Genomic DNA, 24,536 nt, shown 5'->3' on the forward strand with positions numbered 1-24,536 from the left:
GAGCAATGTTTAATTTTGTTTTGAATTTGAGACAGCTGCTGGAGAGACAAGATGATATGCAAAGACTAATGTTAAAAAAAGAGTATATTGCAAAGGATTTCGGTGAATTCGGCTATCGGTTTTAAGACTAGTGATGATATTGTAGAGTTGATCCAACATGTGTAGGTGTTGTTAGCTATTGGTATTTTGTACAGACAACTTGGCCATTTTTTTTAAATATTGTTGGGTCTTTGTTTTAGTTTTGGTTAAAACCAGTAATATGATAGTATGTTACATTTAGTTATTAGAAATGACATTAAATTGTGTCAAATTACATACATCAGAAAAAGCAACAACACTATGTTACATGTCATGCTTCTTATGTGCATGTTTTGATCTCTTGTGACTCAGCCCCTTCTTCACAAAGCTCGACTAATGACCCGCACATCATCATGTTTAATATGTTTTCTCTTCATGGAATGAACCGAATCATCAACACCTACATGCACTCGATGTGTCCTAGCCCGTAACGACCTTCTTTTGTGGTCTCCTGACCATGATTTCCGCCTCTTCCTGTAACGTTCCCTATGATAAGAAACGCTCGCCTCCATATCCAAATCTTCCTCATCTACCTCACATATTTTACTATTCATGTTTGCCAGTTCAATGTCTCTCTTGCGTTGTTTACGCCTCTCGTGGATAGCATTCACCTTTGCGTTGAAGCCATTCACTAGACTGAACAGACAACGACATCCACCTTGCCAACATGAGATAATCGTCCTTATAAAAGCAAAGAGCATCTTGAAACTTGATATGAAAACAAGGTGAAGTATCTTCACTTTGTATAACAAAAAAACCACTAGCAGAACTGCAATATATATATCATGTTGGACACTAGTTAGCTAACAAAAGATATGTTTGTATGTATCCATAAATAATATTGTAATTATGTGGCAAACTTACCAATGCAAAGCAATAATGTGACAACAACAAATTTCAGTACATGTGCGACGCAGAAATGTTCTATGTAACATAAAATATCCCATGTTGCACCACACAATTTGCTGATCAAAGAGCAGAAATAATGAATCATTTCAAGTATTCAACTAAATTTAAAATGAAAGGTATATAACAAGCTATTTAATGTTTTATCAAGAGAAAATGACCAAAATGCCCGTTTGAACGCTCAAAGCCAAGAAAATATCATTTGACCGTCTTATTCCCAAATTGTCCATCCCTATATCTCGTCGAATCGACGGCTTTTAATCATTACTTAGACAAGATTTTCAACGAACCAGATTCTGCCATTTGTCCGTCAAACGCCAAAAAAATCCAGTTGGGTTTTTTTGGACGCGTGGCAGAATCTTGTTAGTTAAAAATCTTGTTGGCTAATGATTTAAGAGTGTGTATGTCGAGATGATATATGGGAAAAAGCTGGTCAAATGGACATTTTGGTGATTATTATTATTATTATTATCAAACACATGGTATTTGTATGGTAGGCAAAGGCATACTCACTCACAATCCTTGCCGGTAATAAAATTAAATGGAACACCAATGAAATGTAATATCGATTGTAATGGATTGCCCATTGTCTTTTTAACTTGCAAAATTTAGTAGAAAAAACGACCAACCTGTACAAAACAAAACACAACAACTAGATTCATGATCTAATTAGAACCAACAAATCATATGTATCATAACTGTCTGCAACAATAGTTCCAAATCTAATGTAAGTGAAAGTGAATGAACCGTTATTTCGTATTTAGCTTTTGTCGGTTATTAGAACACAAATAATAATAATCAAAACCATAATTGATTATTTATTTACAATAGATTTTACTTCTTATTATATATATATATATATATATATATATATATATATATATTATCTCTATTACATTTACAATTAAAAAGATACCATTTAGCCAAATTAAAACCACCATGCGGTTATTATTAAATGGAACCATGACTTTTAATTTATTTTCTTAATCGACAATATTTATGAATTTATCCAAAGTGTAACCGCCACAGTTTTAAAAATGGAAACGGTTATTATTATTTGTTAATATTTATCGATTAAAGAAACAACAAACAGTAAAATTAATATTTAATTAGGACCATGTTTAATTTCACATCCTCCCAGTTATAGGGTATGTTTGGCAAAACTAGCTGGTAGCTGTTAGCTGTAAGTTGATAGCTGTAAGCTGGTAGCTGAAAGCTAGAAGCTGGTAGCTGTTACTGTAGCTTTTAAATATTTAGGTGTTTGGTAGAGTAGTTGAAGCTTTTAATAAAACTAGCTGGGTGTCCGCGTGGTGCGGCGGAATGGGCGCACAACCCAACATCAACCGCATAATCAGTGTCGGTATATGATTCACCTGATGACAGTGCATACATAACCTAAATGTAGACGTTTAATTCATGGAAAAGTAGTAAGCTTGTAAATGATGTCGAAAATCAAGAAATAAAGCTGAAATATACAGTAATTTTTAAATAGATATTTTTTTTAAACCAACATATTTTGATATGAATCCCTTTCGGAACAAGCACTGTTTTAATCTGAAATATGTTCTGACCTGACCCTTTCGACTCAAAAGCGTACCGACACGAATCGAACTAATTTAACCATTTTTGTATCGACTCGTTCTGACCCTAATTTGGTCTTACACATGACCCAAGTTCATCTGACTCGACTCCTAATTTGGTCTTACACATGACTCGAGCTCATCTGACTCGACTTTTTACCGATCTTAACCGATAATCACGTAGTATGTTAATTTTTTAAAGTTAAAGAAGTATAGCAATATCATACTCAAATTAAAGAGAATAAAATGCTCATTTTTATGATGTAATTTGTTTAAAAAATTATTAACGTGTGAAAAAGTCATGGGGGTAGTTAGTTTTGAATTAGGGTTGAATGTGTAACTATTATATAAGCGTTTCAATTTAGAGCTTTTTCTCATTCTCTAAAAGCTTTAAGCTCCTTTTACCAAACAATACTTTTATTAGATAAGAGCTTTTTCTAAAAGCTTGTAGCTTAAAACCCCTAACAAGCTCCTAAAAGCCCCTTGCCAAACACACCCATAGTGTCGTTTCATGGCACCTTTTATAAAACAAAACAACAGTCGTGTCTATTCTTCATAACGGTAATTAATGATAACCACCTCCACTCCCAAACCTATAAATACACCACAATATCGATTCATTCTCCTCACCGATGATGGCTGTATATAGCAAAGCGAGAGCGCTGGCACTACCATGTCCGGTGATGAGTCTGCGTGGAAACATTACATGACTTGAACCTTAACTAATCTAAAATTCGACGGGACCAAGGGAGGATTCGGGTCTCCGGTGGCCGAGGATCCAGTGGCCCACCCATTTAAAGTTGTGTCGTTTCACCAAACCACTTTTAACCGTCAAAATCAATAACCGCCACGGCGCCACCCCTCCCAAAACTACAAAATCTCCATGTCCATCCATTCCCCTTAACCCAACTTCTGATTCTATTATCATGGTGAACCGCTGATGCCAGTGGCACTCAACTAAACAACGAATGGTGTCCCGTATCCATGTAATGTAACGTATGGGATTGCGGGAGCGCTGGTCGGCTGATGAGCGGGCGTCCAAACGTGCAGTGGCGGAACCAGGACGTTTTAATCAGGGGGTCGTAATAGAAAAAAATTTATTTTCATTAAAGTACATGAATCACTTTTTTTTCCCAATCGATGTAGCAACTGGTAATTGTAATCTACGGGTCCCATAGCTTGAAAGCGTTGTAAAACAGCTTCATTTTCAACGTTTGCAAAAACATCTTTCTCAACATAACACAACAATGAATCTGTGAGAAAATTATCATCCATCTTGTTGCGTAAATTATTCTTGATATACTTAATCGTGGAAAAAGATCTTTCAACGGTAGCTGTTGCGACAGGCAAGACCAAATCCAACTCAACTAGTCGATATACCAGTTCATATGTAATGTGATACTTCATTTCAACCATTTTCTTTGCAAGTTCTCCAATATCACGAAGACCAGAAAAAGCTTCATTACTTTTCACATTTGAAATATATCGGTCGAGTTGTATCCTTAGTTGTCCTAAATCAGAGCCACAAAAATCTTCTGAATATAAGGCAGCAAGTCGTAATAACTTCTCACGGTCAAAACATTGAAATGAATCTCTAGGATCCAGACATGCTATACACGTAAGCAACTCTGTGTTTGACTTAGTAAAACGTTCATTCATTTCATTAAGAAGAAGATCAACCACCTAGAATCATGTGAAGAAAATGTAATTTTTTTTTCTAAAATAAAACTTAAAAACAGAATGTTGTAACCTACAAAAATTAAAAGAATAATATATCTGATAAAAGATATCAACATGGAAATGGTGGAGATATGTTTGTGGCTCGTCATTAACTGTACGTCTAACTCGACTGGGAATGACTTCTTCCATATTAGGCACATGGATTTCATTTTGAGAACAAAATGAAGTGACTTCTTTCATTAATTCCTCCCATCCCTCGTCCCTGTATTTCTTTATATCATGTTTAACATCTTCAATCAATCGTACGGCATTGCCAATATTTTGATTCTTTAACTGTAGGGCTTGTGACAAGTCATTTGTCTTTCTTAACAAATTCAACATTAAATGACCAACAAAAACAAATTCAAAATTTTCCATTTTCTCAGCCAAACCTAATGCTATGCCTTGAGTTTTTCTATCAGTGCAATCTCTAGACAAAGCAATAATCACTTCTCTCACTGGTTTCCACAAGTTCAAAAGCCTGTCTATTGTTTTAAGATGAGAACCCCAACGAGTGTCACCGGCTCGAGCTAAACTCATTTATTGGTTTTTCCCTTTTCCTGTACAAACTTCACCCGTCTCTATACATTCCACATAATCATCATGTTGTTTTTGCCGAATAGAATCTTTTCTTTTACATGAAGCTCCAACAACATTCACAATTTTCACAAGGTATTCAAAAAAACTACTCATAGATGCGTATTCAGATGACGTAGCGACAACAACTAACTGCAACTGGTGAGCAAAACAATGAATATAAAATGCATACTTATTTTCAGCTAAAATTTTTTGTTTCAATCCATTTAGCTCACCACGCATATTTGAAGCCCCATCATAACCTTGCCCTCTAACTCTAGACATAGTTAAACCATGTTTTGCAAAGAAATTGTCAATGGCCGCTTTCAAAGATGTCGCGCAAGTGTCGGTAACATGCACTACCCCGATAAACCGTTCGATAACTTCCCCACCATCATCAATGTATCTCAAAACCACCGCCATTTGCTCCTTTATAGATCAATCACGAGACTCGTCAATTAAAAGAGAAAAGAATTTCCCTTTAACCTCATTCACAATAATGTTTCTTACCTCCATGGCACAAGCATTAACAATTTCCTTTTGGATTTTCGGCGATGTTAACTGATTATTTCCGGGAGCATTTGAATTAAAAACCTTATTTACTTCATCATTATGCTCACAATACCATTTGACAAGTTCAAGAAAATTACCTCGACTATTAGAACTAATAGTCTCGTCATGCCCGCGAAAAGCCAAGCCTTGTTGTAAAAGGAAACGAATCACATCAACAACGACTGTTAACTGAATACGATAATCAATCTCATCTTGCTTACATATTCGAGACATCATATAGTTTACATTATGCCTTTGATCTTTTAAAGACTCGAATTGAACTCTTGCATGATTGTGTCTACTATTCTGCCCCCCCTTCATGATCACGGAAATTTTCAAATGCCCTTTTCCAATTTTTAAAACCATGGTTGATAAAAACATCATCCCCGTGTTATTACCAGTAGGGAATAAATAGCACCATAAACAAAATGCGGCATCCTTCGATACACTGTATTCTAACCAACAAAAGTTTTCAAACCATAATTCTTGAAATTTCCTCATACTTCCAGAAACTAACTTTTTAGGGAAGTCATGACCTTTTGGTTGACAAGGGCCTTTCGCCATATACCGTCTTCTTACTTCCTCTCGTATATTAACCGAATAATCATTAATTGGTTTTCATAAGGCTGGGTCACCAACAATTTCATCTTCAGATAACTCAATTTCCTCTCGACTTCTTTTGTTATTTTTTTCATTGGAATTCGAAGGATTTGATGAACTCTTGATATTTGATTTTGGTTTCTTTACCAAAATATTTGTCTATACGTGCATTTCTACACATAAAAATAGTAATATGTTATTAGAAATTGAATTATATAAAAATAATAATCTAATTGAATATAGTAAAACTAGTATGCAACACACTGTATATATCAATTTGTTTATTAAATAAAATTTACTAACATAGAAAATCAAAAAACTAAATTAAATATACTTACTTCATAGTTGCAAAACAATGGAATCCAAAGTTTTCTTTCTTTTATTTTTTTCCGAAAAGCAAAACAAAATATATGTGGCAGGTGTGACTTGTGAGGCGTAGAGAAAGTCAAAAGACTTAAAAAACTAGGGTATTAATTTGCTGGGCCAAACTCTTCTAAAAATGCCCACAAGTTAAATCATTAATTTAATCTGATAAATATTAATATATCAGTATATCACCCAGTTGTCTTTTTCCTTTTCCATCTTTTTCTCTCTCTCTGCAATTAGCAATTTCCCAAAGTTGGCCGGATTTTCTTTCTTGACTAGCTCTCGCGGCTGCCGGAAAAAATTCTTGCTTCATCTTTTTTTCTTTTTCTTTAACCTTAACAAACTTTAGAGGACAACCAAGAGGGTCAACAATATAAAACTTTTTTTGGCAGGGTACTTTGGTAACCTTAGAATTTGGCCGGCCGGAGGGTCAGCTGACCCCCTGACCCTCCTGTAGTTCCGCCCCCGCAAACGTGGTCGTGAACATGTTTGGATGTTTTTCCTTTCAACATATAACTACTAAGAACGATTTTTCTTTTATTATTTATTTTTTTTTTGTCATGCATGTATGCTATATTAATTTACTAACATAGTTGCAGCAAATGTGACATAAATTAGTTGATGCATATTTTAATTACCCATTTAATTGACCAACCACTCGAGAATAGAACGATGAATCAGAAGTCAAGAGTTAAGAATGATGAGAATATGAGGATTATATCATGAAAGCATTGAAAAAAAAAATTAAATAGAAAAATACGTTACTTTAGACATTATTTTAAGTATTGGGGCATTTACATATTTCCCCTTCCTAACATCCTTAATTACATATTTCCTCAAAACTAAAAAAATAATTACATATTTCCCCTTCATAACACATATAAAAAGGGGAAATATGTAATTGATTTTTGAGGTTAAGGATATATGTAATTAAGGTATTTAACAAGGAGAAATATGTAAAAATTCCTTATTTTTCAAATGATATATTATTTGAAGTAGTAATATTACCAACAACGCCAAATTAAGTTTTATTATATTCATGTTATAATTAAATTTAACATATAAATGAGATATAAGTGTAAAATTATCATTTTTATTAATTAAATTAAATTACATGAATTTAATCATCTTTTTAATTATTGTTTTTCTCTTTTATTATCTAAGTAAAGATTTAATTTCTATTTGCCATAGACGTCAAAGCAAGAATATATGCAGTAAATAAATTTTATTTCTGCATAAATAAATATTAATCACATTATGGTTTTATATTTGTTTGTGGTTATATAAGTATTAGCGCATTGATGTTTGTTTTTTTTTTCAAAATATAAATCACTTATGAACCAATCTATTAGAGTAAATTTAATATTAATTTCTTGAATTTTGTCATAGTAATTATCTAAACATATAATATAACTACCAATAACATGCTATTTGATTATAATAAAATACATAGCTATCAAAAATAAAAATGATATTAGTAACCAAAGAACAGTTAACACCACTATAACGCGCGGATAACCTTACTAGTTCTATCTACTACATTTAGAATTGGTTGCATACTCATTTTCCTAACCTTTTTTCAAAATACCTTAATCTTCCCATATAACATAATATTAAACCAAACATTATCTATCTATCTATTCTTACATTTAAAAAGATTACATATTACCTTTTCATACATATGATTTCTCTTTTTCTTTGCAACCTTTAAAAATAATAAAATATTATATACGTAACAATTAGTTTGACGCCGCTTCATAAATTGATCAACCGCCGCGTCGGTTTTTAGCAACCGCCGTATAACCGCCACCACTACACATCTATAAATACGTCATCATATCCTTTCATTCTCCTTTATACGTAGTCATCGTCGCCACCAAGGCCTTTGGGAACCAATTAGTGGCGGATCTAGACTCGAAACCGAGCCGGAGCGCTCAATTTTTTTTCCCCATATTTAATACAATGTTAACGAAACAAATATAAAGAACACAACAACAAATAAATTTAAAGCTAGTAAAGCCTCCACTAACAAAAAACCTCTCTTCCACCTTGATTACCAACACTTCTATTAAACAAGTAACAACATAAACAATACGCTTTTTCTTGTTTAGTGCTATACTCCAACCAATCATATTTATCAAACCATTTGACATTAAAACGTCTCCGGCCACTAGAATAATTTGACCATTTAAAGTTATGACTTCGTGGTTGAAAAGCTTTTTAAACAAGATATGTTCTTCTTACGTCATCTATTTGATTAGGATGATAACTAGTAATAGGTGGTCTATCGGCGGGTTCCGAAGGAAGATCATCCAAATTGATTTTTGAACGTATTGAAGGACTTGAACTTGGACAGATATCTTCATTTTCTTGCAAATCATCAACCATATTTGAACATGAAGTTGGAATATTTAAACTTGGTGAAGATGAACCAATGTCATCGTTTTCTTTTCTTTGACGTTTAAAAAGGTTGCTAATAAGAGCTTGTTACTCATCTTCAAAGATTCAAAGTTCCTAAACAAAATTTGAAACAAAAACCTAATATCAATAATCAATATTCAATAACCAATATCAATAATCAATAACCTAACAAAAACCTAAACAAAAACCAAACCTATTCAATTCCACATGTCATATTAAATATAATTATTCTAACAATCTAACATAAACCATCAACACCGACAATCCCACAAAAATAGCCTTAAATATAAAATATCAAACTTAGCGTCATCTAGTTATATGCATAATTAGTCTCCTTTTCATCATACCTTTACCATCACTTATTTCAAGTGCTCTGCAAGACTGCAATGGCTCTTAAATTGCACGGGACCGTCGGTTCACCGGCTACCTTTCGTGCTTTGGCTGCTCTCTACGAGAAGGATCTACACGTCGACTTTGTTCCTGTCATTTTGGTGGCTGGCCCTGCTGCGCTGCTACATGGGAGGTGGAAGGAAGACTGCGTATGCTTTTTTTTTTTTAGGTTGTGAAAGGTGGGTTAATGGGTTGGTTGGGTTGGGTTAATGGGTTTTGTTTGTTTGGGCTTTATCTTTTTATTGGGTTTAAAACATATATTAGTTGGGCTTAAAATCTTATCCGGAACGTTATTTTTTTCAGCTGAAACAAAACACGAAAATCGACTAAATTTTTTTTTTACACTACCCGTAAAAATTTGAGCCGTAGGGAGGCTACGGCTCGGGAATAGGTAAGTCCGCCACTGGAACCAATCGCTATCGACACACCATAACGCGAAATCCGGTTTGAACTAAATGAAAAGGCTTTAATGGACACATAAGATGGCAATCCGCAGATAGAAAACCGGCAACGGGCTCGCGATAACAAGAGCGTTGGTTTCAGCAAGTCGATCGATGGGTTCGAAACAAAATGTTTTTAAGACACCATATCTTAACACGTTTTCGCCACGAGAAGATGATGAACCTGTTCCCCAATCCTTTTGCAAAACATACCTTTATTTATAAAATTGCTTCATTTGTGATAAGAAGGTTATCCAATAATGATACAAACTTTGATAATAATTTTTTCAAGAAACGTTTAAACCAACATGTTGGTTCATTCACTCACCACTTCAAGATGTAAAATGAGGCAAACATGGCGCGGCACACCGTTTAATCGCGCACAACGATTTGATCCATGTAACCATCGCATTGTTTCTCTTAACCGCTAACGCGTAACCACCACCACTCTCGCCTATAAATTATATATCGTCATTTCCATCGGTTCATAAAGACAGCAATAAGAACTGTGCAACCGAAGGGCAAAACGTTTTTGGTGAATGTGGAATAGGTTAGTAATGACTGGGTCTCGAAAGATGGGTCTCGAAAGATTGCTAGAATCTCATGCGTCTGTGTTTAATTTGCATTACATGAATAAATAACATCACTAATAAATTATCTATTAAAGTTTTTTGTCATTTTATTATTCCAGTTTTTGTAAAGTTTATATTATATATTTGGAAAAAATAATTTGAAACGATGTTTGTATAACTGTTCGGTCTCTCACCCAAACCAGATTACCGGCCGATATATATAACCGTTACTGGCGGTTATAAAACTGCTCAAGTAAATAACCGCTACATCGCGTCTAAATATCGTTACCGGAGGGTATAAAACACCGATTCACCGGCGGTTATAAACCTCAGTTCATCGGGAAACTGCCGGTGCCAGAGGTTATAAAACGCCCTCTCCGGTCGTTTATTTTTTATCCTTCGCAAATGGTTTCGTAAAAAATAAAATTGCAAACCCCAATTTCGCCTAATCGATAGCATCTGACGAAGGTTCTCACAATTACAAGAGCGGAACAATGATTACTTTACTTGAAATGGGGGATTATGTTACTGCAAGGGTCGGCGGTAGAAACAAAGAGAGGGTGGTGGTGAGATTAAGAAGAAGATATATGGTTGGTTTGTTGTAACTTCTTCATAGGGTTGTTTTTATTCTGCCCTGTGGTTTGTTGATGTTCAATTGTTCCCCTCAAGTTCACCTATTAGACTGGTCGCTTTGGGGCGATGTTGAGGAGATTTTTGGGGCGCGGTGGGCGCCGAACACCGCCGTGGGGCGCAGACGGGGGAGGGGCGACGAAGATCCGGTCATTGCAATGGCCGGCGCGGTTGATTGAGTTTTGGTGGGCCCCCTTTCAGCAGCCCTCTCCATCTCTCTCACACACATATATACATATGCATATATATATAATAGGGGTGCCCTTGGGGCATTAACCATAGCGGGACATTTTTGGGGTGGGGCTTTGAAGCCCTCGGTGCTTACGTGGCGCTGACGTGGCACGGTGGAGGGTCTTCGAAGCCCCCCACCATAGAGGACAACCTTAGGAATTTTTTATAACCTTCGTATATTAAGCATTACATTTATTTATTACATACAATTTGTATAAGAAGAAATAGAATATCACTAAACGAATAACATTTTAACTCTAGAAATTTTCTTATAACCTTCATATATTAAGCATCACATTTATTTATTTATTTATTTATTACAATTTGTATCAGTAGAAATAGAAATAGAAAATAGCTCTCATCATTTAAAATTAAATACCTTAAGATATATGAATGGCCTTTTAATATAGTGGGATATTGCATTAATGTTTATGCACTCTTGACATTTTAATTAATGATATAAATAAAATGAAAACTGCATGTATGAATTTTCTCATCCACTTTGTTGACTTTTATTTAATAATATATCAAAAAAAAAAAAAAAATGAAAACCCTTTTACATGATTGTAACCGTCATCCTTGTTTTTATTTCGTTTGAAACCGTCTCTTTTCGTTCGAAGATTAATTTTGAAGTCTTCTGGCTTAATAATATTTTTGATTTTCATTTCTTATTCAATTCTGAAATCTTACTGATTTGTGAAATTGATTTGCGATTTCAGTTTTCTTTGTTTCTGTTTGATGATGCAAGTAAACGATTCGTAATTGTTCTTGTTTCAGATTGCTTATTTCAATTTGAATGTGACGAACAGTCTATTACTCATTTATTTATTTTGTGACAATGGTGAAATTGATTCTTTCTTGATGTTAATAATTAAATTTGGATTGGAAAATGAGTAGTATCCTCATTATTTAGAGATTACATGATTGGTTTTCTTGTATTCTTGATGGCTAATTCAATGGATACGAGAATCAATTTTGCATCATGTGAACATATACAACATAGTAAGAAATTGTAAAGATGATGTTGATGATTTGTACCAGGATGATGAATTTATTGATGAATGCAACAAACTATGAAGATGTTGATAATTTGTACTCCGATGTGATGAACAGACAACGAATCTGTGTACAGAGCAATTCGTGCTGATAACGTGAAATGAACCAGAGAATCCAATTATTGATGTTCTATATATACACACTATACATAAACGTATATATATATATATATATATATATATATAGAAAATGGTTCAAATAAAAAGAAAGAGCTTCATAAGAATGGTAAGAACCAATAGATTTTTGACAAGTGGCATCACAACATATGGTGAAAGAACAATTTTAAGAAACTATGTCGGTTATAGTGGTGAAAGAGTAATTATAGGAAACTATGTCGGTTTTTGGTAATTTTAAATCTCAACCATTGATTAACTTGATCCAATGGCTATGATTTATTCATAGTCTTCCTAGGAAACTATTTCTTTTTATTTAAACCCTTTTCTATATATATATAATATATATATATTTATATATAGATAAAAGATCCAATACAAAAATTGGTTATCATACATTACGTACGCGAGGCTTTCTATCGTTGATTTCCAATTTCATTAATTTGAGCACGTAAGTTAACAGAAGGGTGTTTTTGTCTTTTTACATTATTTTTAAAAGTTAATCGCGCCTGTATAATAAATGGTTTTGCATATACCCTGTTTTATTGAATTTGATCTTTTGTATCCGAAAACTACTTAACAATTGGCGAGTTGTTGTTCGATTAGCTTAGACGGGTCTTCATTGATTTTTAGCGTCATGTATTACGATCATCAAAGTAAGTAATTGTAGGTTTAATTCTGATCAATTGTTTATTTATTTAGCTGTATACTGTAGGGTTAATTGACGGATAAATTAAGTTTTTCGATTTTTAGGTTTTGTTTCTGATGAATTTTTTGATCGATATTGTGTTTTATAGTTTGTCAACTAATTGTGATTCGCTTAGATTTCAAATTATGTGTTTTAATAGCAAATCGTGGATAGGATTGTTGATTTTCTATGTAGAACGTATAATTGGTTAGTAATTGTGATTCGGTTAGAACATATTATAACGTATTAGAACGTATTAATTATTTTTTGATGTTTAATTATATTTTAAATTATATTTATTTTCGTATGTATTTTCTAAACTGTAATTAGTTTTTTTTAGGCGAATTTTTTTGACTTAAATTGCTTTTTGTTTATCAGATCCTTCATCAGATGTTGTTATACCGCAAGTTAATGCATCTTGTAAACCTGTCAAAGGAATGATTTTTGAATCTGTTGATCATGCATATGATTTCTGTTGTGAATATGCAAAGAAAGCTGGTTTTTGTGTTCGTAAAGGAGGTTCGTATATGAATGACGGTTTATTAAAGTCTAAATATTTTACATGTTCCAAAGAAGGTCATAAACCTGCAAACAGTTATGATTCTATGGCTGAAAAAGATGGTTCCAATAGACCGTATTATAAAAGAAGGAAGAGACCAACAATTCGGTGTGGTTGTCGAGCTCAAATTTTTCTAAAATCTGATGACGGTTTGAGGTTTGAAATAAATGATTTTGTCGAAGGACATAATCATGAGCTGGTGGATGCAAAAGATATGCATTTTGTTCGATCAAATAGGAAGTTGACTCATGTATAACAAGTTATTATATATGAGTTGTCAACATTGAATTTGGGCCATGTTAAGGCGTTTAATATTATGAGGACAAAGTATGGAGGATTTGAGGAAGTTGGGGCTACAAAAGACGATTGTAAGAATTTCAAACAGAGTTTGACTTGTTATATTGGGGAGTATGATGCGGAAATGGTTGTACAAAGATTAAGTGGGAAGAAAAACTGTTGTGATGGTTATTCGTTTGAGTATACTGTTAATTCTAATGGTGAATTAGATCGTTTATTTTGGACGGATGAAATTTCAAAGAAAAATTATTTGGCTTTTGGAGATATTATATCATTTGATGCAACATTTAAGACCAACAAGTATGTCAATTTAATACATTTGTTTTTTAATTTTTTATTTTTTTTACATATTTTTTTTAATTCGTTTTCTAATAATTTTGTTTTTTACAGGTACAATATGGTTTTTGTACCATTTACTGCCATTGATAATCACTGTCGTAATGTTACAGTTGGTGCTGCGTTATTATCATCTGAATCTATTGATTCTTATTCATGGCTGTTGAAAGTTTTTCATGATTCTTTTGGTGTTGCCCCAAAGGTAGTTGTTACTGATCAAGACCCTGCAATGAAGCAAGCAATCTCCTTTGTTTTACCAAACTCGAGACATCGGTTATGTATGTGGCACATTATGAAAAAACTTGCTGATAAGGTAACTTTTTAATGTATTCAATGTACTATGCATATGTTTCAGAACGTATTAGAATGTCTAAACATATTAGTATCCATCATTATTTGATAACTGCATATTTTTTAAATGTGTTAGAACGTTTAAGGACGTATAAACATATTACTGTTTTAGTATATTTATTTCATATTTGTATTAGTGTTAGAACGTTTTAGAACGTGTATAACAAACTAGCATGCATCAGCGTGTTTTTAAGTGTGTATTTTTAACGTATAAGAACTTGTTTTTTAACTGATTTTGATCTTATTACCAAATTATTATTTTTTTGTCACATCAGGTTGGCGCTACCCTTTGTAACAATGAAGATTTTAAACGTAAAATATGTGACATTGTTTGGACGGATGCAATTTCTCAATATGATTTCGAAACGCAATGGGAACTTATAATGAAGGAATATGATCTTGAAACAAATAAATGGTTGTGTGACATGTTTGAAATGAGATATGATTGGATTCCTGCTTATTACATGGATGAGCCGTTGTCTGGTCTTATGAGAACTACATTGAGATTAGAAAGTGAAAATCATTTTTTTGTCAAGTGTCTAACTCACAGTTATCACTAGTTGAGTTTTTTAGTCATTTTGATCATTGTATGGAGATACAAAGGCACAATGGTAGGAAAAATGATCATGATACAAGGTACACGCATCCAGATCCGGTTAGTGAAAACTCTTTTGAGAAGGAAGCAAAACTGATGTATACAAAGGCTATTTTTAATGATTTCCAAGATGAAATGTATCATATTAGGAGCGGTGTAGCATGCTTGAAATCAACTGAAGAAGAAGATTTTGTGAGGTTTTCAGTATTTGACTTTAATGCATACGTTCCAGGCTCTTTGGAGGTATGAATTAGTAAAAGATTCTATTTTTTTTGCTTGAACGTTTTAGAACGTATTAAAACAATTTTTTTAAAGTTTATTTGATTTTTTGACAGAATGTTTTAAAGTATTTTTAATATATTTTTGATGTCAGGTTTTGTTTAAGAAGGAAGGTGAGGAAGGAATTGATTCGACGATTTCTTGCGGATGCAAAAGATTTGAACATTATGGGTTATTGTGTCGTCACATCATTTATATTTTAAATTTGTTTAGAGTTACAAGATTTCCAAAGAAATATATGGTCAATCGTTGGAAGAGAGATGCTGGTGTCAATCCTAGAACTGCTCCAATTTCAACTTTTGGCAATGACAAAAATTTAAAAGTCAAAGAGATCGCAAGGGAAATAACATTGGCTGGTGAGTATCTCATAAATAGCTACGCAACTGATGTTGATGAACTTACTAAAGTCAGGGATCAAATGAACATTATGATCAAACAAGCCGATGAGACAAGATACAAAAGAACTCATTTATCAAAAAGGGATAGGTTTGCAGCTATTCTAGGGTATCCATCAGAGGTGACTGTCCGTGTGCCTAGTGGTATTAAGAATAAGAGTTGCGGGTCACATAAATGGATTAAATCTCAGAAAGAGATTGCTATAAGTCGGTCTGGGAAGAAATATAGAGAATGCAAAGTTTGTCATAAACAGGGTCATAACAGTCGAACTTGTCCTCAACTTCAAGAAAAATAGTTTTTAGCGTTATTGTTTTGTTTATATTTTTTCTGTTTTTATACTTTTTATGTTTTATATTTCATGGAACGTGCAAGTTTGTATACTGGAACATATAAGAAAATGTTTATATTTCATGGAACGTGCAAGTTTGTATAATTGAACGTATAAGAACGTGTAAATAAACTGATACTAAATAGATTTTATATTAAACCCGGTTGAATAAGGAGGTTACAAAAGAGGATCATATTTAATCTATTCACAAACTTATTTTATTCTACCACACCACCATACCACACCATCACCACACCACACCACACCATCACCACATCACACCACCACACCAGCAGTCAACAGTAAACCCTAGTTGTCGAGGATCTCTTCGGCCCCTTCACGCTTCACTCTTTTATTCACCGTCACCTTGTGAGCTGTTCTCTCTAGCACATCTTGAAGTTGACCATAGTATGAAGCTTGCTTTTCTAGGTAGGTTGTTGCCTGTGTCTTGAATGTGCTATTTGGTTGCTTCAGAACTTCTTTGTGAAGAGCATCGGTTTTTGTTGCTTCATCTGTCACACACCTCTTTGTATCTTCGACTACTCGTAGCCGATTGCAGTCATTTTTAAGCTCGATGTTGATTCTTGCTCGGAAAATGCTTTTAATAGTAACATTTCCAGAATCCATTTTCTTTTTTCAAATTTTTTGTTGTGTGTTTGTGGGATGCGTTTGTTCTGTTTTTATAGACTTTTTTGATTTTTTTTATTGGTGAATGAAGTTATTACAATTTTTACTTAATTTATTGGACTGAGTATAATTATATCTAGGCATCATAACATTTTTTAGTAGTCATGATTGAATTCCCAATTTATTCAAAGTGAGTAGCTGAACGTATTAATTAATTTTGTAATTTCTTTTCTCTCTGTGTTTTAATTGGTTGGAGATTTAATATATTTCATAATTAAATTAAAATCTGATGATAGTTTTTTTAATTACATGCAGTTGTCACTTCAGTAGTGTTATTTTTGAGCCCAATCTTTTTAATGCTTTTTGGTGCAGAACGTATGAGAACGTTTTGGTCAGATATTTTAATTACATGCAGTGGTTCATAGGTGTCAGATATTTTAAATTATTGAGAACGTTTTTCTCAATAATTTATTGTCACTGTAGTTATTTTTTGTCTTTATGTATCTTTATTTTATCTATTTAATTACAACCACACCTTTCATCTCACCACACAAAACTCAGTACAACAAGATATGGATTCCTCATCTTCATCTTCTTCTTCATCAGCTAAGGATCTGTTGTTGAAACAGATTCAAGCTCAAATAATTGAGGATACAAAGAATCGGGCTGCTTTACAACATGAGTTTATCATCACCGCTGGTGTCAACATGGATATGAGGGATGAAATAACAAAGTTTCTAGCAAATATGCCTGGTAGTACTATTAACTATTTGTGTGCTTTGTTTTTGATTGACACAGGTAAAAAGGAGGTAGATGAGTTGAAAGAGTTGTGTAAGGCGATCAAACTTCTGAACTGCTCTGTTGAATTGAAGACAAAGTTTCTTAAATCTATCATGTAATCAATGGATTTTAGGCAGTGTGTTCTGGTTACCTAATAATTGTTTGCCTGTTTTTTATTTTTGTATTTTTTTTATGTTGTATGTGGTTTTTGATAACATTTCTATGTCTTTTTATGTTTTATTTTTTGGTATTGTTTACGAATAACTTTTATGTTATCTTATAAAGAATTAAGCAAAAATAAGATTTGTTAACTAGAACGTATAAGTAAAATCTAATTTAAACTCCATCATATTTTCCATAGAAGGTATGTTAACTTGAACATACAAATCAAATCTATCTAGAACGTATTAGCAAAATAGAATAAATATTTGTTTTATCAAGTCTGTTAACTTGAACGTACAAACAAAATCTATCTAGAACGTATTAGCAATATAGAATAACTCTTTTGTTATTCTGGAACGTATTATCTTATAAACAATTAAGCAAAAATAAGATATGTTAATCGGAACGTATAAGCAAAATCTATATGTCAACTGGAACGTATAAGAAAAATCTAATTAAACTCCATTATATTTCCATACAAAGGTCTGTTAATTTGAACGTACAAACAAAATATATCTAGAACGTATTAGCAATATAGAATAACTTTTTTGTTATTCTGGAACGTATTATCTTATAAACAATTAAGCAAAAATAAGATATGACATCCGGAACGTATAAGCAAAATCTATATGTCAACTGGAACGTATAAGCAAAATCTAATTAAACTCCATCATATTTCCATACAAAGGTCTGTTAACTTGAACGTAATCTCAAACAAAATATATCTAGAATGTATTAGCAAAATAAAGTTCATTTCATACAAAAATAATAAAGGTCAGTTTCTAATTATCTTGCCTCTCATCAATTTTAGCAGTTAAATTTTTGTTACTGAACAGTTTTTTCTCAGGTAATGCATCAAATTTCATCGCCAGTCTAATTAAATCTGATTTGGCTTTGTTGATATCGGATAGTAACACCTTTGACAAGTATTTTATCCTCAAATCGTTTAGTTGTCGTTTTTGTCTTGGACACTCTTTATGAAATTCGCATGTCCACGGATACTTCCCTTTGTAAGTTTCCATGTGTCTTATTGCGAAGACACCACAATCGAGTACGTTGTTTTTTGTTCTCCAATCCATCTGCAGCCTCTTTATATATGATATCTCTAACCTCGGCGCAATTGGGTGCTTCTTTCTTGATAAGTACATGCAAAAAATATCCCTCTGCGGGCAATCAACCTATTATTTTTTTATATATTATTTAAATCAGTTTTTTCAGAATGTTTAAATGTTTTACCAGATTTTCTGGGACACCCTTATATCTTTCTTCCAAAGATTTTTTTGTAGCATCTCCTTTTTCCTGAGCTGAATTAAAGCGAGCAGTTTTTGATATATCACCGTTAGACATGTTGTTAATCAGCTCAATTGTTCCTGTTTTCAAATTGAAAACAACTAAATAGAAATGGAATTAATAAATTACTGGCTCAACAAACAGTGTAACTGGTTCGAGTGACTTGAATTTATGCAAAGCCATTATCTTGTCAAGGTTGTCGGTGAAAACTTCCAGTATTTATATTCGTTGACTTTAGCTCCCTTCAAATAGTAATCAGTTGGCTTCATGTATAAAAAATATACATTTTTGTTAACGTACAAATAAAGGTGTAATACTTACTATAAGCGTTGATGTAGCAAACAATCTTAACGGGGATAATTTTTCATCTCTCTTCTTCTCTTCATGGTTCAACAACTCTGTGTAAATGTCCATAGCACCAGACAAGATGTATACATCCGGATTAAAGCATACAAACACAAATTTGAAAGCAGTGACGTATTCTGACTTGTAAATCACTTAAAATTTATGTTTATCAGAAAGATCACCAATAACAAATCTTGAAACAATCTGCTCATCTGTTGTTATTTTTTCAGTCATTTCAATTTCCCGGTTCAGATATGGTGATTTCAAGGTCGGTGCTAGTCTTTTTTCTCTTTCTTCTCGCTGTAGTTTATCTATTTTATGATGACTTGCAGCTGGTGTAGGAGATGTAGCAACAATGGGCAATTTTTTTGATTTAGATTCAAGAGTTCTAAATTATGTTGATTGATTGAAGAACGGAGTTTTCATTATCACTGTATCCAAATCTTCACTGTCGTATTCATAATTTTCTTCAATATTAACATCAACCGGCCCTATAATACGACTAAGTTATAATATACTTTTTTTTGTTGTGTGTGTTTTTGTGATTGTATATATAAAAGTTTTTAATACCTTGAGTAGAGTTGTTGACACTTTCTTTGTCACCAATTTCCGCATTCAATTCTTCCAATTCTGTAACTACAAGCCATTTTTTTGTTAGTATATTTTTTAAATAATATTTTAAAAGAACAGGTTTTTTAAATAATATTTTAAAAGAATTTTTCTTAATAAACCTTTTTGTTAATATTTATTAAAAAAATTAAACTGTAGAGTTTTGAACGTATAAGAACGTATAAAGAGGTAAGTATTTTTTACCTTGAATTCCCCCTTGCTCATTGGTTACTTCAACTTGATTATGAACATCTTTTCCTACCTCATTGGCCAACCTTTTTTGTAAAATACCTTGAGTAGAGTTGTTGACACTTTCTTTTTCACCAATTTCCGCATTCAATTCTTCCAATTCTGTAACTACAAACCATTTTTTTTGTTAGTATATTTTTTAAATAATATTTTAAAAGAACAGATTTTATAATTAATTACCTTGAATGGGTTCTTCCATTTGTCTTTCAGCATTTTCTTGTGTTGATATACCTGTATTTTCAAAATCCTCACATCCTTTGTCAGCTACATCAGTCAATGGTTTTTTTTTCTGCAATTGAATTTTTTTTAATTAGAACGTATTGGAAAGTTTGTTAGCATTTTTGAACGTATTTTTTTTCTGCAAATGAATTTTTCTTAATAAATATTTTTACAAAAAAAATTAAACTGTAGAGTTTTGAACGTATAAGAACGTATAAAGGGGTAAGTATTTTTTACCTTGAATTCCCCCTTGCTCATTGTTACTTCAACTTGATTATGAACATCTTTTCCTACCTCATTGGCCAATGTTTTTGGATCCTCATTGTCTTGGATAACATTCTGAACATCTGTTTCATTTAAAACTTATAAGAACGTATATCATCCGAACGTATAAGAATGTATATAGGTATTTTTTTCTTCAAATGAATTTTTCTTAATAAATATTTTTACAAAAAAAATTAAACTGTAGAGTTTTGAATGTATAAGAACGTATAAAGGGGTAAGTATTTTTTACCTTGAATTCCCCCTTGCTCATTGGTTACTTTAACTTGATTATGAACATCTTTTCCTACCTCATTGACCAATGTTTTTAGATCCTTATTGTCTTGGATAACATTCTGAACATCTGTGTCATTTAAAACTTATAAGAACGTATATCATCAGAACATATAAGAATGCATATAGGTATTTTTTACATGTATATAATCAGAACGTATAAGAATGTATATAGGAGATGGTATTTTTTACCTTGAATCACTCCTTGCCCCTTGGGTACCTCAACTTGATTCTCAACATCATTTTCTATAAAAAAAATTAAATTGTAGAGATGTAGTAGAACGTATAAGAACATATAAAGGAAATTTATTACCATCATCCTTTTCTTTTGTTACATTGCCTTGATTCTGAACATCTTTCTCATCATCATCATCATCATCATCATCATCATCATCTTTGTAGTAGAACGTATAAGACATATAAAAAATATAAGGAGCAGAACGTATAAGAAAGTATACGTATAAAAAAGTATAAGAACGTATAAAGGGTATAGTATTTTTTACCTTGAATTCCCTCTTGCTCATTGGTTACTTCAACTTCATTCTCAACATCTTTCTCACGGTTAAGGCTCATATTTTTGGTCCTCACATCTTGATTCTGAACATCATTTTCTACCTCATTGTCTTGGCTCACATCTTTTGATATAATTACATAATAAATAAAAAAAATTAAAATGTAAAGGTCTAAAACGTATTAGAATGTTTAGAACGTTGTAGTTTTACCTTCATTGTCTTCCGTGTTAGCATAACATGACTCCAAACCAGCTTTGTTTTGATTTATTGAAAGATCAACTGCTGCAACTATAATTTTGTACAGTGGTGTTGGTTAGGTATTGTATTATACAATTAAATTAAAAAAAAGGTGTTTACCTAATTCATTTAGACTTCCTCCTTCAGATTGAGATCCAAATGGTGTTTCTTTTGAACAACCTTTTTGATAGAATTTAGCTTCCCAAGCACAACACCTATCAAATAACCATATGTTTGTTCCATGTTTTTCTTTACCTCTCTTTACCAACTCATTGATTTCAGAGACAATTTTATCAAATTCCTCTAACTTGTTGTCCATTTCTTTATTCCAATTATGCAATAAATATTTTTGTTAATATTATTACAAAAATATGTTTTTGTATGTATATAACTGTTACCTCTTCCTCTATGGTGAAACGTTCTTTTGGCATATATGCAGACAATCCAGACAACTCAGGTTGGGTGGTGTAGTAGTTTATTATTTCTTGAGTTGCTGTTCCTATAGGCATCTACAAATAATCTTCATGATTTTTTTCATTTTGTTCTTTTTCTTTGGCAGTTTCATTTTCTTCTTTTTCATTATCCTTGCCATCACTAGTGTTCAACATACCATTATCCTCTTCAGTCACATTTTTCCCACCTTTTTGAATACTGCTTGTCGCACGTTCACTTACTTGATCATTTTTTATTTCTTTTTCACTGCAAGCTTCAGTGATCATCAGAACTTTACCTTTTCCAGTTGGTTCAATATTTGATGTACTATCGTTCATTGTTTTTGGTTTTTTCAATGATAAAATTAATATAGCATCAGTAGTAATATTTTTAACATTATAAAGTTATAGTTACTTACCATGATCAATTTCAACTATTTCATTCTCGTTTGCAGCAGCAGTGTTCATCATAGCATTATCCACTTCAGTCACATTTTTTTGCACTAATTGAGCATGGCTTGTTCTATGTTCACTCACTTTTTCATTGCAAGATGCAGTGATCATCAGAACCTTACCCTTTTCAGTTGGTTCAATATTTGAAGGACCATGATTCACTGTTTAGGTATTTTCAAAGATTAAATTATTATAGCATTAGTAGTCATATTTTTAAAATTAGAAAGCTACAGTTACTTACTTGAGTCTTCGTTTTCCTCCTCGGTATCAGTTAATGGACCATTATTATACACGTAGCTATCCATGCTCATAAGAGTTGTTGTGGTAATGTAACTAGTTGCTGGTGTTCTGATTGGCTTCTCAAATGCTCCATGACGTTTCTGATACTCGTGTGTATAAATCACTGCAAGCAATGTTGTTGGACCATTGAATTGTTCTTGTTTTCTATTTTCTTTTATACCTTTCCATTCATTTTTTGATCTCTTCAAATTATGAATCATGTAGCTACACCAATTCATATTTGAGATTTTTGAAAAGTCATCAATCGATTCGACGAACATTAAATTGACTGTTGTTGATTTTGTTATCAACCCGATGCATGTGTTGAACAACACAAGGAAATTCAGTTTAAACTCATCTTTTTTTCCATTATGTTTTTTCATTCTATCCAAGACGTTTTGAATACTTATCCTTGAATGGTCAAATTGTTTTAAAAACATGTCTGCACAAATGCTTGAGCCCAATCTTGGTCTGTTTTTTTCTACCACTGTTTCTTCACCAATTGGTATCCCAAAAAGCCTCATGAACTAATTGTGGTGTTATCTTAACAATATGGTTTCCAATATTTAATTCATTCAGATCAGGATCATAGTTCATAACCAACCAATATGCCAATCGAAAAGGTATTGATGTAATCTTCATTGTTAACAGTGACCCAAATCCTATTTCTTCAATTCATTTTTTTTCTTTTTCATTCATCACTTTAATTGCTTCATAAATATTACCTGGTGCACACCTCATCCAAAGCTTTTTATCTACATATTCTTGAAAAGGTTTTCTACAACGTGTTGTTTGAAGGTTTGGCCTTTTGGCTTTTTTCTTTGGTGTTTCAAAGTCTGAATTAGAATTGTTAAACTCGGCTTCTGATTTTCCTTTATTTTTTCTTTTTATCATGATGCTTGTGTTCCACCTTTTTGTGTTTAATTTTCAATGATTTGATTGGTGTTTCAAAGTCGGAGTCGGAATTTCTTTCTTCAGCTTGTTTTGTTTTAACTTTCTTATTTGCACGTCCATGCTCATTTTCATCACTTGGTTCTGCATTTCTTTTTTTCTTTTCAACATCTTCATTACAAAAAAATATGATTAGTGTTTCTAATCAAAAAATCTTAGTAACATCTTATGCTAATTTGTTTGTTGTTATAAATCAAAACAACAAACATAATTAACACCTAATTAGTAACAGCTTAATACGTTCTCATTATTTAAACCTCTATTATTCCTAGTTTTAAACACCTATGCATTTTTAAACGTTCTAACACGTTCTGCTGATAATTCACATTAACCACCCTATTTTTTACTAAACAAAATTGAACATTAAAACACGTTCTGTTTCAAAATCAAAAAAAATATAGTAATAGCTTATGCTAATTTGTTTGTTGTTACAAATCAAAACAACAAACAAATTCACACTTAATTCAATATACGTTCTAGGGTAACAAATTAGAAATGTATTTACCTGATTTTTGTACGTTTTGATGTTTGTCGTTGTTCGTTTTTGACCTTCGTTCTTTATCCTTAACAACAAGCTTCGTTGTTCGATTTTCGGCCGAGCTCGCATTCAACTCCACGTTTTTCGAGGTATTCCGTTTACTTCAAAAACGAATTGACGAACAAATTGGAGGTTTTTGATAACTAATTTGGGGGAAATTGGAGAACTGATTCGCGGAGTGGGAGGTTAAATTGAAATATTATCTGGACGGAATTGCCCTTTTGATAACCGGTATGTTGT

General features: G+C 32.5%; 4 protein-coding genes and 1 long non-coding RNA gene across 5 annotated transcripts; 2 read left to right on the forward strand and 3 right to left on the reverse strand.

Annotated features, from left to right (window-relative positions):
• Positions 1-398: 398 nt before the first annotated feature.
• Positions 399-4,823, reverse strand: LOC143557965 (uncharacterized). The gene is made up of 3 exons (XM_077046909.1): positions 4,359-4,823; positions 3,680-4,247; positions 399-736 (listed from the first exon to the last, which is right to left on the reverse strand). Exons 1-3 carry the CDS (start codon positions 4,821-4,823, stop codon positions 399-401), a joined length of 1,371 nt encoding a protein of 456 aa, XP_076903024.1.
• A 474-nt stretch (positions 4,824-5,297) lies between these two features.
• On the reverse strand, positions 5,298-5,975 carry LOC143557972 (uncharacterized). The gene has a single exon (XM_077046915.1). It carries the CDS (start codon positions 5,973-5,975, stop codon positions 5,298-5,300), a length of 678 nt encoding a protein of 225 aa, XP_076903030.1.
• A 7,270-nt stretch (positions 5,976-13,245) lies between these two features.
• LOC143558758 (protein FAR1-RELATED SEQUENCE 5-like) lies at positions 13,246-14,574 on the forward strand. The gene is made up of 2 exons (XM_077047533.1): positions 13,246-14,074; positions 14,165-14,574. The coding sequence occupies exons 1-2, from the start codon at positions 13,794-13,796 to the stop codon at positions 14,433-14,435; spliced, it is 552 nt and encodes a 183-aa protein (XP_076903648.1). The 5' UTR covers positions 13,246-13,793; the 3' UTR covers positions 14,436-14,574.
• Positions 14,575-15,050: 476 nt separating this feature from the next.
• Positions 15,051-16,026, forward strand: LOC143557982 (protein FAR1-RELATED SEQUENCE 3-like). The gene is made up of 2 exons (XM_077046922.1): positions 15,051-15,299; positions 15,430-16,026. Exons 1-2 carry the CDS (start codon positions 15,051-15,053, stop codon positions 16,024-16,026), a joined length of 846 nt encoding a protein of 281 aa, XP_076903037.1.
• A 3,811-nt stretch (positions 16,027-19,837) lies between these two features.
• LOC143558769 (uncharacterized) lies at positions 19,838-21,521 on the reverse strand. The gene is made up of 3 exons (XR_013139803.1): positions 21,427-21,521; positions 20,855-21,115; positions 19,838-19,899 (listed from the first exon to the last, which is right to left on the reverse strand). It is a non-coding gene; the product is annotated as an uncharacterized LOC143558769 (long non-coding RNA).
• Between the last annotated feature and the right edge of the window lie 3,015 nt (positions 21,522-24,536).

The sequence above is a fragment of the Bidens hawaiensis genome, unplaced genomic scaffold (assembly GCF_021521415.1).
Source record: "Bidens hawaiensis isolate Kalapana, Puna unplaced genomic scaffold, B.hawaiensis_p1.1 tig00001087_1, whole genome shotgun sequence".
Lineage (NCBI taxonomy): Eukaryota > Viridiplantae > Streptophyta > Magnoliopsida > Asterales > Asteraceae > Bidens > Bidens hawaiensis.